The sequence below is a fragment of the Chionomys nivalis genome, chromosome 2, assembly GCF_950005125.1.
Source record: "Chionomys nivalis chromosome 2, mChiNiv1.1, whole genome shotgun sequence".
Classification (NCBI taxonomy): Eukaryota; Metazoa; Chordata; class Mammalia; order Rodentia; family Cricetidae; genus Chionomys; species Chionomys nivalis.
The window spans coordinates 31,359,439-31,372,727 of NC_080087.1; the positions used below are offsets into that span (position 1 = coordinate 31,359,439).

At 44.1% G+C, this 13,289-nt stretch overlaps 1 protein-coding gene across 1 annotated transcript in view; it reads left to right on the forward strand.

The window, feature by feature from the left end:
* Map3k5 (mitogen-activated protein kinase kinase kinase 5) overlaps positions 1-13,289 on the forward strand; it is a 209,445-nt gene that overhangs the window by 134,885 nt on the left and 61,271 nt on the right. Inside the window, exons 12-14 of the mRNA XM_057755327.1 lie at positions 6,664-6,713; positions 9,423-9,518; positions 12,617-12,698. Of these exons, the coding sequence (XP_057611310.1) occupies positions 6,664-6,713; positions 9,423-9,518; positions 12,617-12,698 (228 nt within the window). The remainder of the gene's footprint in view (positions 1-6,663; positions 6,714-9,422; positions 9,519-12,616; positions 12,699-13,289) is intronic.

Here is a 13,289-nt window from a genome sequence, read left to right on the forward strand (position 1 = left end):
CAAAAGATAGTATTGTCTTTTCCTATAGAACTAACTTATTCCTAAAGGAAAACTGCCTTGAAGTAACTTTATGACAGCTAAGACATTCTCTGCGTTCATCACTTTGTAAGGGAAGAATGGCCGACACCCACGTCAGTAACATTTCTGGTACATACGTGAGTTTGCCCCTGGAGCGTCATGCTACACCGGAGGAACGCAATGTGACCAGTGTGACACTCTTGCTTCCTGACTATAAGGACTTCTGTGGCTCCTGGGACCATGCTGGGTTGTGAGGAGGACCTCTTGGAGAGCATGATGTCTTTGGGGGCTACAGTTAGGACTGGGAGTCTGGGTTTTGGTTGTGGACTAAGGAATGATTCAGGTGGGGAGAAGAGAGCAAATTCCAACAGAGACAAAGAGCAAATGTGAGCATCGGGTGCTCAAGGGTGGTGAGCGGCCTTTTTGGCTCACCAGGGGGACATGATGCTGGCGGTGGCAAAAACACTGATAGGCAGGATGGTATAGAATCACAACTTGCTTCCTGAGTGAGAAAGGAGAATTTGGACATGTACTGATAGGAAACGGTGCATCACTGAAGCTACTTAAAATCTCAGAGCTGTCAAGAGTGCAACCCAGAGCGGCCAGGAATAGGGTCAGAGTGAATGAAGCCCTGCAGGTGTGAAGGCCGCTGTTATCTGTTGCTTACAGAGTGACCTGGGCAGTCTATGTGACTCTTCCTGTAGCCTCCATACATGGGAAAAGATGGTACCTTGGGGGATGTTGCAGAGAGTGCAGGATATAGTTACCAGGAATTCTCCAGCAATGGGCTAAAGGCACAGAAGACGCATTAATCGTGTTACGGCTGTAGCTGGAAGATTTAGCGCACCTTGACGTAGAGTTAGGGAATCTTGGAGCCTGGAGGGTCACAGGAAAGAAGGAAATAGTTAGAAATGAAGTAGCTAGATGTTGTACTAGGACAGTGGGGTCTCAGCTGCGGAGTGACAAGTCATTTGAAGAGGAAAAAAAAATGAGTGTATGGCTCAGCCACTCACTAGGAGAGACACTAAAAGGGAGGAGTAGGATTAGGAGGCTCAAAGTCTGCTGGGGGTCACTCCAGTAGGGTGTTTAGAAGGAAAAGGTGAGAGGTAGAGGACTTTTATTTTGGAGGGGGGCACTTGGAGCTGGTGACCTGCAGGCACCTACCTGAGCGTAGTCACATGACTGTGTGTGTGTTCTTATCTTGTTACTTTAAAGTGCAGTGCCCGTTCGCAGCACTTTGAAGTGGACGCAGACATTCTTATACTGGGGCAAGAGCAAGACGGAAGAGATTTTCAGAGGCTTGACCGGAAAGTGCAAGGTTACCCAGGGACACTTGGATCAGAATGTGGCTGAAGGAATTAGCAGCAAACACGGTCCCGAGAATGAGCGCAGAGCCAATAGAATTTGGAAGACAGGAAAAGAGCAAATAGCGAGCCAGAGATTTCTGGAAACAGCGCTTTAGTTGTTTTTGTTTGCTCTTCCAGTGAACCAGTGGGCCTGGTGGGGCGTTCTCAACTCTGTGACAGTTTTAGGAGCAGCTTTTACATTGTGCTGAGAACTACATACGTTGTGACATTCACTGAGTAAATGAGGAAGGGTTATTTATTCGTTAAGGCATGAATTATCTCTGTGCCTACTTCCACTGTCTTTAAAGAAAAACACTACTATTTTATGAGCATTTTGCTTGCATGCATGCATGTGCACCGTGTGTTTTTCTGGTGCCCCCAAACGTCCCCTGGAACTGCACTTATGGACGGTTGTCAGACACCATGCAAGTGCTGGGAACCAAACCTGGGTCCTCTGCCAGTGCTCTGAACTCCTAGGTCGTCTCTCCAGCCCTCCCGCTGCCTTTTGGCGCTCGTGGACTGCGCTTGTGGCATCCCATCCGTATGCTCGTCATATAAAAATTGTCCTTGTCAAATGTCCCTTTGGTTTGTAAGTTGATTCTCTGTAAACTGCGTTCGCTATTGGCATCATTCTCTCTATCTTTTACCAGCGGAAGTGGTAGGGTCTCAAGAAAGACAAACCTTTACTACCAGCCTTAAGTCTGTAACTAGTAGGTAAACAACCGATTTAATAGATTGTTTGGTAAGCAGGAAATGGATTATGACCTAGAATGTCATGATTTTCCTAGAATTGAGAATATTGGTTTTTATTTGTTATGTTTCTTTCTCTACCTGCTCAGCAGTTTCTAAAATGTGGGATGAGCTATTGTATTGTCTCCAGACTCTAGGCTTCACACTGCAATTTTCCAAAACCTTCAGACATTGTACACCAATTCCCGGGACTCTTGCAGAGCTACATTCCATTCGTGGGGCACAATTCCTTAATTCGAGCTGTGTCCCTTTTCCCCATAGATGTCTGCTGTTTATAGTCAGTACTTGAGTAAAATCTGCATGGGTACCATGGAAGAAAAACCTAGATCCAAGGAAGCCACATGCATGATACTTTGTTTGGCTGTTTGAAATTCCTCCCTTTTAGGGTTGAATTTTAAGCAACTGTTGGCCCGTGTTGTACTTTTCCATCGCAAGTGTGGCTGTCAGGGACCCTTCAGGACTTGAAGGCTGCCTACCCTCTCGGATCCCAGCTCTGGCCAGTGGCTGTGTAGACAGAATATGTAAATTGTGTGAAGGAGCTTTCCTACCCAGTTCCAGGTAGACACGCTCTCCCGTTCATGCTGTGCTCAGCTGCATGGCCAAGTAAAATATCTCAAACACTCAGAAAATGGCATTTCCTCTCCTGAGGAATTCTGAGATGGCTTTCAGATTTGTGTCCGTGTTCTGACCTGAGTTTGCTGTTGGCTGTCCTTTCGTGGTCTTAAACCCCGGCTACAGGCATTGCCTCACACGGACAGCATCCTAGAAAGGAGAGCCCAGCCCTGCCGCTCAGAACAAAACTGCATCATGCCTAAACCAATCACCAGCGTAGAAAATGAATGTATTGTGGCCAGTTTAGATTAAATTCAGCGTCCCACCAGAACCTGAACAACTCCAAAATCATAAAATGAAACAAACCAACAACAATAACAACAATAAAAACCTTTGCTGTTTCTGCTGTAGCTAGGGAGGAACCGCTGTTACCCCAGATAGCAATAAGGTCTGACAAAATATAGTTATTAAATTATTACTGTCATCCTCATTGTTAGCCCCTCGTTCTTATTCTTGCTCTGGCTGGGACATGGGATCTAGAGTGGACCAGTTCCTAGAAAGTGATGCTGTATGGTGGTTCAAATAGGTGACCATGGTGGGGTCTGCTGGACCTCCAACTCTGCATCTTAGACCCTTTTAATTCACTTTGCAGCTCAGCAGTGCCTCCCTGTGGTCAGTCCCTCTCTCCACGCAGACAGGGCCTCTTGGGTTGCAGTGGCTGCATCTTAGGTGCTAAGCTTAAGAGCACTGTATTGGAAGGTGTCCTGGCAGGGTGGATCAGCCCATTCTATCCAGGAAACCCTCCCTTGGTTTCTCCCAGAGCAGGGCTGTTGAAAAGCTTGATTTGCCAGTATCTCCTACCTGTGTTAATGCTTGCTGTGTTCAGTAGCTGCTTTGCACACTCCCCACGCCTGCTCTGCTCTCATCCCCGCTTGCAGTCCTGACCATGGTCTTGGGGACAGATCTCAGTAGCAGGCTTTAGAGGTAAGGATACATTGTGTGTGAACAGTAAGCAGGTCAGAAGTGAAGCCTCTAGGCTACATAGTTATTTAGACACTGACCTTGGTTATAAGCATTTTCATGTGTATATTGGTCTACATATGTGTGCAGACAGGTACACATGCATGTATATGTGTGTATGAAGGATCCTCCCAATTCTTAGTTATTTTATATGTGGCCCCCTTTTATGTACATGTATATACATACACATTTTCATGTGTATACCAGTCCACATATGTGTGCAGACAGGTACACAAACATGTATATGTGTAAGTGAAGGATCCTCCTTGGTTATTTTATTTGTGGCCTTTTTTATGTACATGTATGTACACATTTTTATGTATATACCAGTGCACATATGTATGTGGGTACACATGCGTGTCTATGTGTGTGTGTGAAGGCTGGAGGACAATCTCAGGTGGCATCCCCCTGAGTGCTGTCCACCTCCTTGTAGACTGGGTCTCTGAATGGCCTGGCATTCACCAGTTAGGTCAGAATGGTAGGATGGTAGGGTTCAGGGATCCTCCTGTCTCTGTCTCCTCAGTGATGGGATTACATGGGACCTGCCACTCCCTGGCATTTTTACATGGGTTCTGAGGATCAAGCTTGGGTCTTTGTGTTTTCAGGGTCAGTGCTGTGGTGACTCAGTCACACCCTTGGTCCTTTAGGCCTTTCCACGCTGTCTTCCTTCCCTGGATCTTATGACAATAAAACCTGTTGTGTGCTAACTCAGCTCAGAGCCCAGTAAGGTGCTCTAACGTTGGTTTTAGAGTGCTTTGCATCAGATTTGAGAGGATCTGTCTGCACTCCTGGTTGCATGGCCCTAGCAAAGACTTATGTGCTGCAGATAGAAAATGTAGCTTTTTGAGTTGCTTTTGCCAAGAGAAGAGTTCTGGGGCCACCTCAGAGCTGCAAAGTTGAGCATCCATTTCACCAGCCCATCCAAGACTGCAACCTCATAGCAGCGGTAGGAGCTGGCTTTCCTGGTGGTTTTATTTTAGCATGCTATTAATTTTATGTCATGGCTAAACATTTTTTTTTATTTCTATTCTGCTTTTTACTGAGGGAATAGTTAAGAAGATTATTAGGGTAGTTTTATCCTTATTGGAGGATGAGGCCAGGTGGGAAAACCATCTAAGAATCCCAGGTGGCCTTTGTCATAAATATTAGCAAGACTGTTGACAGTACAAGATGGGAAACCATTGGTTTGGTGGAGGAGCTTGAGACATTTTTCATTGCCTAGCCTAAGTTCAGAGTCACCCATTAGATCTTTTCATTACAACCTGAGTTCTGGGGAAGGTAACTCTGGTTAGCTGTCAGCCTCCTGCAGAAGGAGCAATCATCCGGGTTCTTGGTAAAGGAAGTCAGTTCAATTTAGCGTCTGATTGATAGTTTAAAAGAGAAAATTAATCCTGTCAGGTCGTTTTTATAGGACTGTCTAGTAAAGCTTAAAAAAAATGCTTGGATGTCCTGAATAATTAGCCAAAACTGTGAGTATCTGGCAGCCTTCTTTAATCAGGGAACCCGGGGTGAAGGGCATGGCCATCTGAACTAACATCCAGGCCCTATACCGGTCCGGTTAGGTAGGCTTAGGTATAAGACTCTCCCATTCATTGCTTCCCAATATGTCAGTTTGGGAGACGTCGAGATTTCCAAACATTTGTATAGAGAAAATAATCTGAGGATAATTATCTGATGGTTATTATGATATGCTTAATCGTAATTGAGAGATAAATTTTCAATTTTTTTAAATATGGACTCGGTGAATCACCCATATCTACCTATCACATAATAACCCAATTTTTATGTTCAAACACTATTAGCATATTAAGCTTTTCATAAATTAGGTAATAATCCCTTAGAATTGTAATAGGCACCCTGTACATGTATATACAGTTTCACACACCACACACACACAGTTTCTGGAGAAAAAAAACCACACCAGTTGCTAGTTTAAATGAAAAGTTTTACCTTCCCCAAGCTGGCTATAGTGCTGTGCGTCTGGAATCCCAGCAATCAAGAAGCTTAATGTGCCAGCCTTTGGTGACTCTTCATGGGAGGCCTTACCCTGTCTGAGAAGTGGGGATAAGGTGGGGGGTGGAGTGAGAGGTGGTCAGGGAGGGGGAACTATATTTGGGATGTAACATGGAGAAAAAAAAACTTTTAAATAAAAAAGAGGCAAGAAGATGGCAAGTTCATGGCCAGACTGAACTACAGAATCTGCCTCGTCTCTCAGATTCAAAAGGGAAAAGATAATTCAAAGAGAATTATTTTTAAAGCCTTACAAAGACTTTATTCAAATTAATTGGATTTTTTTTCTCGGAAAATGAACATTATCTGTGGAGATAGCTCAGGCAGTATAGTGTTCTTTACAGGTGAGAGCTGAGCTCCACTCCCAGAACCAACATAAGAAAAGCCAGGTGTGGTGGTGTACTGTGCTCCCAGACCTGGGGAGCAGGAAACAAGCAGATCCCCAGGTCTCAAGTGACAAGCCCCAGGCCAATGGAGAATGAATGGCATCAGAGGAGCCGCACGTGAGGCTGACCTCTGGCCTCCACATGCGTTAGCATACGTGTGCTTCCAGATGTGTACTCAAATGCACAAATACATACATGCATGGAAAATCATTGGCAAGCATACAAAAAGTAAAGAATTGCTGACTACAGCAATCTAATTACCATGATCACTGATTTATTTTTGTTTGTTTCGGTTTGGGTTTTACTTAAACTTAAAGCATAAATAGTTACAACTAAAATTAAGGTTTACGTTTAATGACAAGAACTTTCAGGGTTTTTTTGAAATCTGTTGTCTTGAAGTAAAGGAATTCAGTAAACATCACCCTTGTGAGCTCAGAATGAAACACAGGCTCCCTGAGATAATTTGCTCATCAGGAAAAATGACTATGCTATTAAAATAATAAAACTCAATTATTTTATGATGTTATTTTTCATGCGGACAACTTAATATTTTTTGTCATTGCTCTTCTTCTGTGTTCCAGAAAGGTATTCACGAGTGGAACTTCAGTGCGTCCTCTATCAGGGGAGTAAGGTACGTTTCCCCGGGACATTCTGTGTGCTTAGAAGACATTCCTCTGAAATATTCATAGCCCAGATAGAACTCTAAATCATAATTTAAATTGGGAAAACATTTCAGGGATCCTTCTTTGTTGTCAAGAGTCAGCCACCAGCTTCTCTGACCCTGTTATAAAGAGCACCTCGTCATTATGGGTCCCCCAACTGATATCATGCTCATTACTCCGGGCTAAATGTGAACCGTGGCCTCGAATTGACGTTTGGCTAAAAGGAATCGTGTGGAGGTCCTCTCCTGCTGGCTGACCTTTTGGTCAAGGCTGGAAGATGTCTTTCTGCCCTTTAGGTTTCCAAGAGGTCTGCAGGACATCTCCCAGGTTATACCCGGGATTTCGTATTCATGTTGATGTATGATAGGGAATTCATGGAAGTTTCCCCCAAGGTCACTGCTGATGCAATTGTGTTGTGAGGTCACAGTGGCAAATTCGAGTCCAGTCCTCAAACCTTGTCATAATGCCAGTGGCTCGGGGTGGGGTGGGGGGCTTTCTCGTGGGAATTAGAGATAAGGTCAGCGGTCAGAATCGGGTGTCAGCGGCTGAGTGTCCGGAACTTTGTCACGTTAGAAGCCTGTTCCACACAACTCATTCGGCCTGCAAACCAAATTGCATTTACTACTGTTTACCCCCACATAATGGGAATGGGAGACAACAGCCTTCTGCGGGCCAGTTGTGCAATATCCTGCTGCTTTTGCAACAGCTGTAATTGGCTTTGTTAGAGCCTGAACTGGCAGCGCGGTGAGTCACCGATAATTTTAGCGTGCCCGGTAGAACAACTACCTGTTACCTCAGGAATGATCTGAATAGAAACAAGCGCGATTACGAGTCTGACTCACAACTTTCCAATCAATACCTTCTCAAATAAAGCTGTCTGCTCTTAATATTTAATCCTTAAACCACTCATTAGCGAGGTACTCTTTATTACTGCCTTCTCCGGCAATCCATTTAGTACAGCAACAGTGTATTACACCTCATCAGCTCTGTTTTACGGTGATTTAGCTCTTATTAATTAGGCCTGGCAGGGCCTTGCCAACACTTCTCGTGACTCATGTTGTAGATATAGAATGCCTCCCTCTGGTGATGGCTGCTTTACATGTTGGGAAACTTGAGTTCTGGTCTGTGACTTCAGAGACAGCCAGCTTTTCCTGGCTTCCTCCTCTATAAAGAAAGGATGACAAGCCAAGGGGCCATCCAACTAGGTCAGCAGTTTGCCTGGCGTCACCTCCGAGTGTGGCCAGCTCAAGCCAATGGCATGGGTTGAGCACCAGCTGTGTGCCATATTGAGTCCTGTTCTGCTAAAGACGAAGCAGTGGCAAAGACCTCGTGAATAATTCACAGTCAAGTGGGAAGAGGTAGCAAGCGCCTAACAAGCAACGGCCGCGTGGTGTGAGAAATGAGTAGGGTAGGAAAACGTCCAGAGAGGAGCGTCGTGAGGAGTCCTTCTGTCTGGAGTAGAAATAATAAAAGCTAGAGGGGAAAGGGTCTCATCTGGGCCTTAGATGATGACTAGAATCAGTGTTATAAGATTAAAAATATAAAGTCTGGGCAAGCTGGGACATGCCTACAATCCTTGTACTCATTGGGCTAGGGCAAGGGGATCATGAGTTCAGGGTCAATCTGGGCTTTGTAGTGAGCTTGAAGCCATCCTAAGGCACACAGGAAGACCATGCTCAAAAACCCAAATGAAGCTGTGCATTCTAAAAGGAAGAAAGAGCAGGTGCGGCAGTGATAATATGGCCTGATAGGTTATGTTCATGGACCAAGTGGGGACCTTGGCTTGTTTTATCAATAAAATGTGTTAGACAGCAGCCACAGTCACAGGCTTCCATGCTCCAGGAGCTGAACTGAGTGATTTGGCCTGCAAAACTTGAAATAATTTCCCTATCTGATCCATTACAGAAAACGTCAGCCAACTCCTGACACAAACTAGTGTGTCCTAACTTACCAACTCAGAACCGTTCACATTGTTCTAAAGCAGTGATTCTCAACCTTCCTAATGCGACAACCCTTTAATAGAGTTCTTCATGGTGTGGTGAGCCCAACCATCAAACGACTTCATTGCTAATTTCTGTAATTTTGCGACTGTTATGAATTGTAATGTTAAGATCCAGTGTTTTCCAGTGGTCTTAGGCAACCCCTGTAAAAGGGTCGTTTGACCCCCCACAGGGGTCACGATCCCCAGGTTGAGAATAGCTGTTCTGAAAGAAAGTACTTGCTAGGGTCACACCAAGTGCTGGGCCACATCCTTCTGCCCCTTCAGCTGTCCAGCGAGTGCAGTGACTCTGCTGCTTATACAAACTCTGAAAACACGTCCCATAGGCCTGGAATCACCGGGGCTAGCCAGCCAGCTGGAATGTGTGCTTCCCTCTCAGCACAGGTCAGTGCTATGCCAGACAGGACTCGTGTCCATGCCAAACCCAGCGTGTGGCACATGTGAACTTCAGCACCCCAGAGCAGCCCTGTTCTGCACGTTTGCGTAGGAATAATATGTAATTTTAGTGTTACGGTCTAGGGACTTTCAGTCTTGAAAGTGATACTTATAACTTCTTGTCATAAATGGCAGTGACATCACAGCAGGGTTAGGTATAAGAAATATCAATCTTTGCTTCTGCATTAGAGATGCGCGGAAGGGCTGGTCCCTGTCTGAACAGAGTGGGGTTTGTTTGTTTCAGTATCTCCAAGTTTGAAGAGCGCTGCTGCTTTCTTTACGTGCTTCACAATTCGGATGACTTCCAGATCTACTTCTGCACAGAGCTGCACTGTAAAAAGTACGTATCTGTCCTTCGCTTGGAGGGACCCGTCTCACATGGTCACCGTTTTCAGGAAAAGCGGCACATGTGGCTTCTCTGGAAAACTGATGGCGGGGTGGTTGTGCAGGCACTTATTATTATTAGTAGTAGGAGTTTGGGGTCTTTTGGTTTGTTTTTCAAGACAGGGTTTCTCTGTGTGTAACTGTTGACCTGGAACTAGATATTGTAGACCAGGCTGGCCTTGAGCTCAGAGATCCGCCTGACTCTGCCTCCTGAGTGCTGGTACTAAAGGGCGAGCACCCTGACCACCCAGCTAAGACACTTTATTTTTAATATTGCTTCAGATGCATGTGGTATTGGATCTAGGATTTCTGTTTAACATCAGGCCCTTGCTTTGTGATAGTGTATCTCACACAAATAAAACATTAGCCGAGGTGTGCTGGTAAATTGTTTAATGCCATGTCTCATTTTTAAAAAGCTTGCTTACTATAGATGAGTGCCAAATTTTCCATGAACAGATTATTTAGCATAAACTTACTCCTGTCTGCAATGGACACTCTTCACCCTACCCTAACTACTAGAAGAAATACCTGGTAAGCATAAATCAACACCTGAGCCCCACTGCAGACCAGTTATACTGGATTCTCTCTGGTGGGCACATAGCCTAGGATCTGGCCTATACTAGTAAAAGAGATAACCTAAAAACCTATGACCATATTCTCCCCAGGTATATTTCTCTTAGTTAAGTATTTCATATTCCCTTAGAACACAGTGGTGAGCAATAAAGTAGAGGAGAAGCGAACAGCCACTTAGAAGCCAAAATGTAGGCGGAAACCAGGCTGAACTTAGATTTTATTGAGGGTTGTCCTTTTTTCAAATAATTACCATAATAAATGTCTGATAGGCAAATTCAGTAGACAGTATTTGTTCTTGATGCTCATCCCCAGCCTGGTATCGATTTTGATCTTTCGTGAAATCCGATTAGATAAGTATGATTACCATCTTCCATAAAAGAAGGAAAAGAAATAGGTTTTTTTAAACTACCTTAATATCATACAATCTTTAAGGATAAAACTGGAGACTTGACCCAGGCCCATGCGAACTCGAATCCATGCTCCTGACGTATATGGCAGACTGCGGCCCCATGCTGTTAGACTCTCTATGGTCATAGTGAGAAGTTTTCCAGGAATGGCTGGTGTGTGTCTTCATCTCAGGTCTTAATCTTTAGCTCTAAAGCCATTTTAAAAGATTGTTTTTTGCTTTCTTTCCCCGCTTAACTGACCTTACTTTTGTTTCCAACTCATCCAGATATTTAATCTTACTTAGGATTTACTCTTATTCCACCCAATCATGGGATTTTGTTTTGCTTTGTTTCCGTGCCAACGACCTCCAAGAAATGTGCTATGGGAATGGAGAGTAAGAATTGGAGCGCGGGGAGGGGTCACAGTCAAAATATATTGCATGAAAATATTGTTTTTATTAGGCACAAGGGAACTCTGTAAGTAGGCTACAGACTCCAAAATCGCCTCATTCATTAGTTCCCATTAAACAGAGCAGCCCTTGGCCCAGGTGTCCAATGAGTGTTTGTTGAATGGGTGGAAAGATAAACTGAGGTACAGAAATAATTTCTGAGTTGTATAGGTAATCTCATCACATGATAGCCTGCTTTCTGTGTTTAGCCTTGCAAATAGCATGCCCTGCCTGTGAAGCCAGCAGCCCACGTATCCAGTGCATCCCTTAGTTCATGTATCAACCACTGGTCTAAACTTTACTACTTTACTCAGAGGGTAAGGGACAAATTTATTCCTCACTTACATTACTGGGCTCTGAAACTGACTTCAGAAATAAAATCTAACAAGCATTTTAAAATGTCATCAAAAGAGAGGTGGCTCACTGGGCAGTGGTGGCACGTGCCTTTAATCCCAGAACTCGGGAGGTAAAGGTAGGTGGGTCTCTTAGTGTGAGGCCAACCTGGGCTATAGAACAAGTTCCAAGACAGCCAGGGCTACACAGAGAAACCCTGTCTTGATAAACAACAACAAAAGCCACAAAAGGAAAACCAGAGAGGTGATTCTGTCTCCAAAGCACATATAAGCAGTCTGCCTAGGTCACATCCGTGTTTCAGACTGCCTTTATAGGATCTGCACGTATAATGATTGAAGTGCTCAGGCAGGAGATTTAGTAACTGAGATTCACAGGTACTAGACATTCTGGAATAGCCAGAATAGGGCTATATTGTTTATTTAATAATAATAGCAGGAACAAAACAGCATTAACGTTTATGAGTGCAGTGTTCTGTGTGTGCACTTTATAAGGGATTTCTCTAAGTGTCTTCCCAGCCCATGGAACAGGTACACCTTTGCTTTACAATTAAATACCCAGAGAAGTGGAAAAGTTTGCCCAAGTCACATAGAACCCAGTGATCTTGATTTGATAGCCAAGTCTACATTCTCAACATTTTCATGACTTTGTCTAACCTTAGTGTTCTGGGTCCAGGTTACATTTACTAATATTTGCAGTCAGAAATTTCTTTAAAAATCCTCTCAATCTGATATTTCTTTTTGTGCTCCCACCCCTACACCCCACAGCTCCCCAAAACACATAGATAATCCTGGTGGTTTATTTGCCCAAAGACTCTTGGTTCTTAAATTTTGCTCTGAAGTTGATTTGGGATCTCTTTACTTACAATGGTTGGGCTGAGAGTCTTTCCACTTGAGAGAGCTGAGCCCATGATATTCATTCACCAGAAACTGTCTCGGGCAAGCCCCTTGGGGCAACCCCACTTCCGGTTGCTCCTTCCAGTTGCTCCTCAGCAGGGTGACCAACCGAGAGACTGATCTCTGCTGGGCTGCCAGGTAGATACAGGTATTATATTCACGAAGATTCATGGGTCATTCAGAACTTTTTTTATGAACAGGGCTTGTGTTCCACGACTGCCCCATTCCACTGATTGATGTAAAAGTTCTGAACATGTTGGTGGCAGGTGGGGCTGAGGCAGGATGTTTGATGTGTTTAGTGCCCTAAATGAATTCTCCACCTAAGCAATTGTTGCCTTGTGATGGGTTTACTGAGCAAAGTGAAGAAACCTGCTCTAAGAATGCCAACTCTCGTTATAGGTTCTTTGAAATGGTGAATACCATCACGGAAGAGAAGGGCAGAGGCACGGAGGATGGAGACTGTGAAGGGGACTCCTTGGAGGTAAGGACTGGAATAAACTGCGTTTTACAAATTAGCCATTGAAAACTGACTCTAAGGGGGACGGGCAGGGAAGAGGTTCTTCGCCGAGAGATGAGGTGAATCATGGAGGCACTCCATCAGAGTCTAAATTTTCTCTTAGTAAGAGGGCCTGGAGGGATGGCTTAGCGGTTCAGAGGCACTCTGCTCTTTCAGAGGACTTGTGTTCAGTTTCCAGCACCCATGTCAATAAGCTCACAACTGCCTGTAGCTCCAGCTTCTTGAAATTTATGTGTTAACATAAAGTAAAATTGAAAAAGAAAAACAAAGCTATAAACTAAAACACATGTATATGTATATTGTAGGTCATTTTGGTAATTTCATTCCATTCACTGAACTAAAAAAAAAAATAGCTGTTGCTTAGTAGAGTGACAGTTGAAAGAAAAATTTAATATACTAGCCAACCATTAATGCTGTCTGTGGTTAGATTCTGTGATTATCTAATGATTATGAAAATTTTATATCAATAAATAAGCCCTAGGCCTCTTAAAGCTATAGAAAGATGATAGTTCTAATTTGGAAAAACAAATTTCTCCATGTGTTATCTTGCTGGTC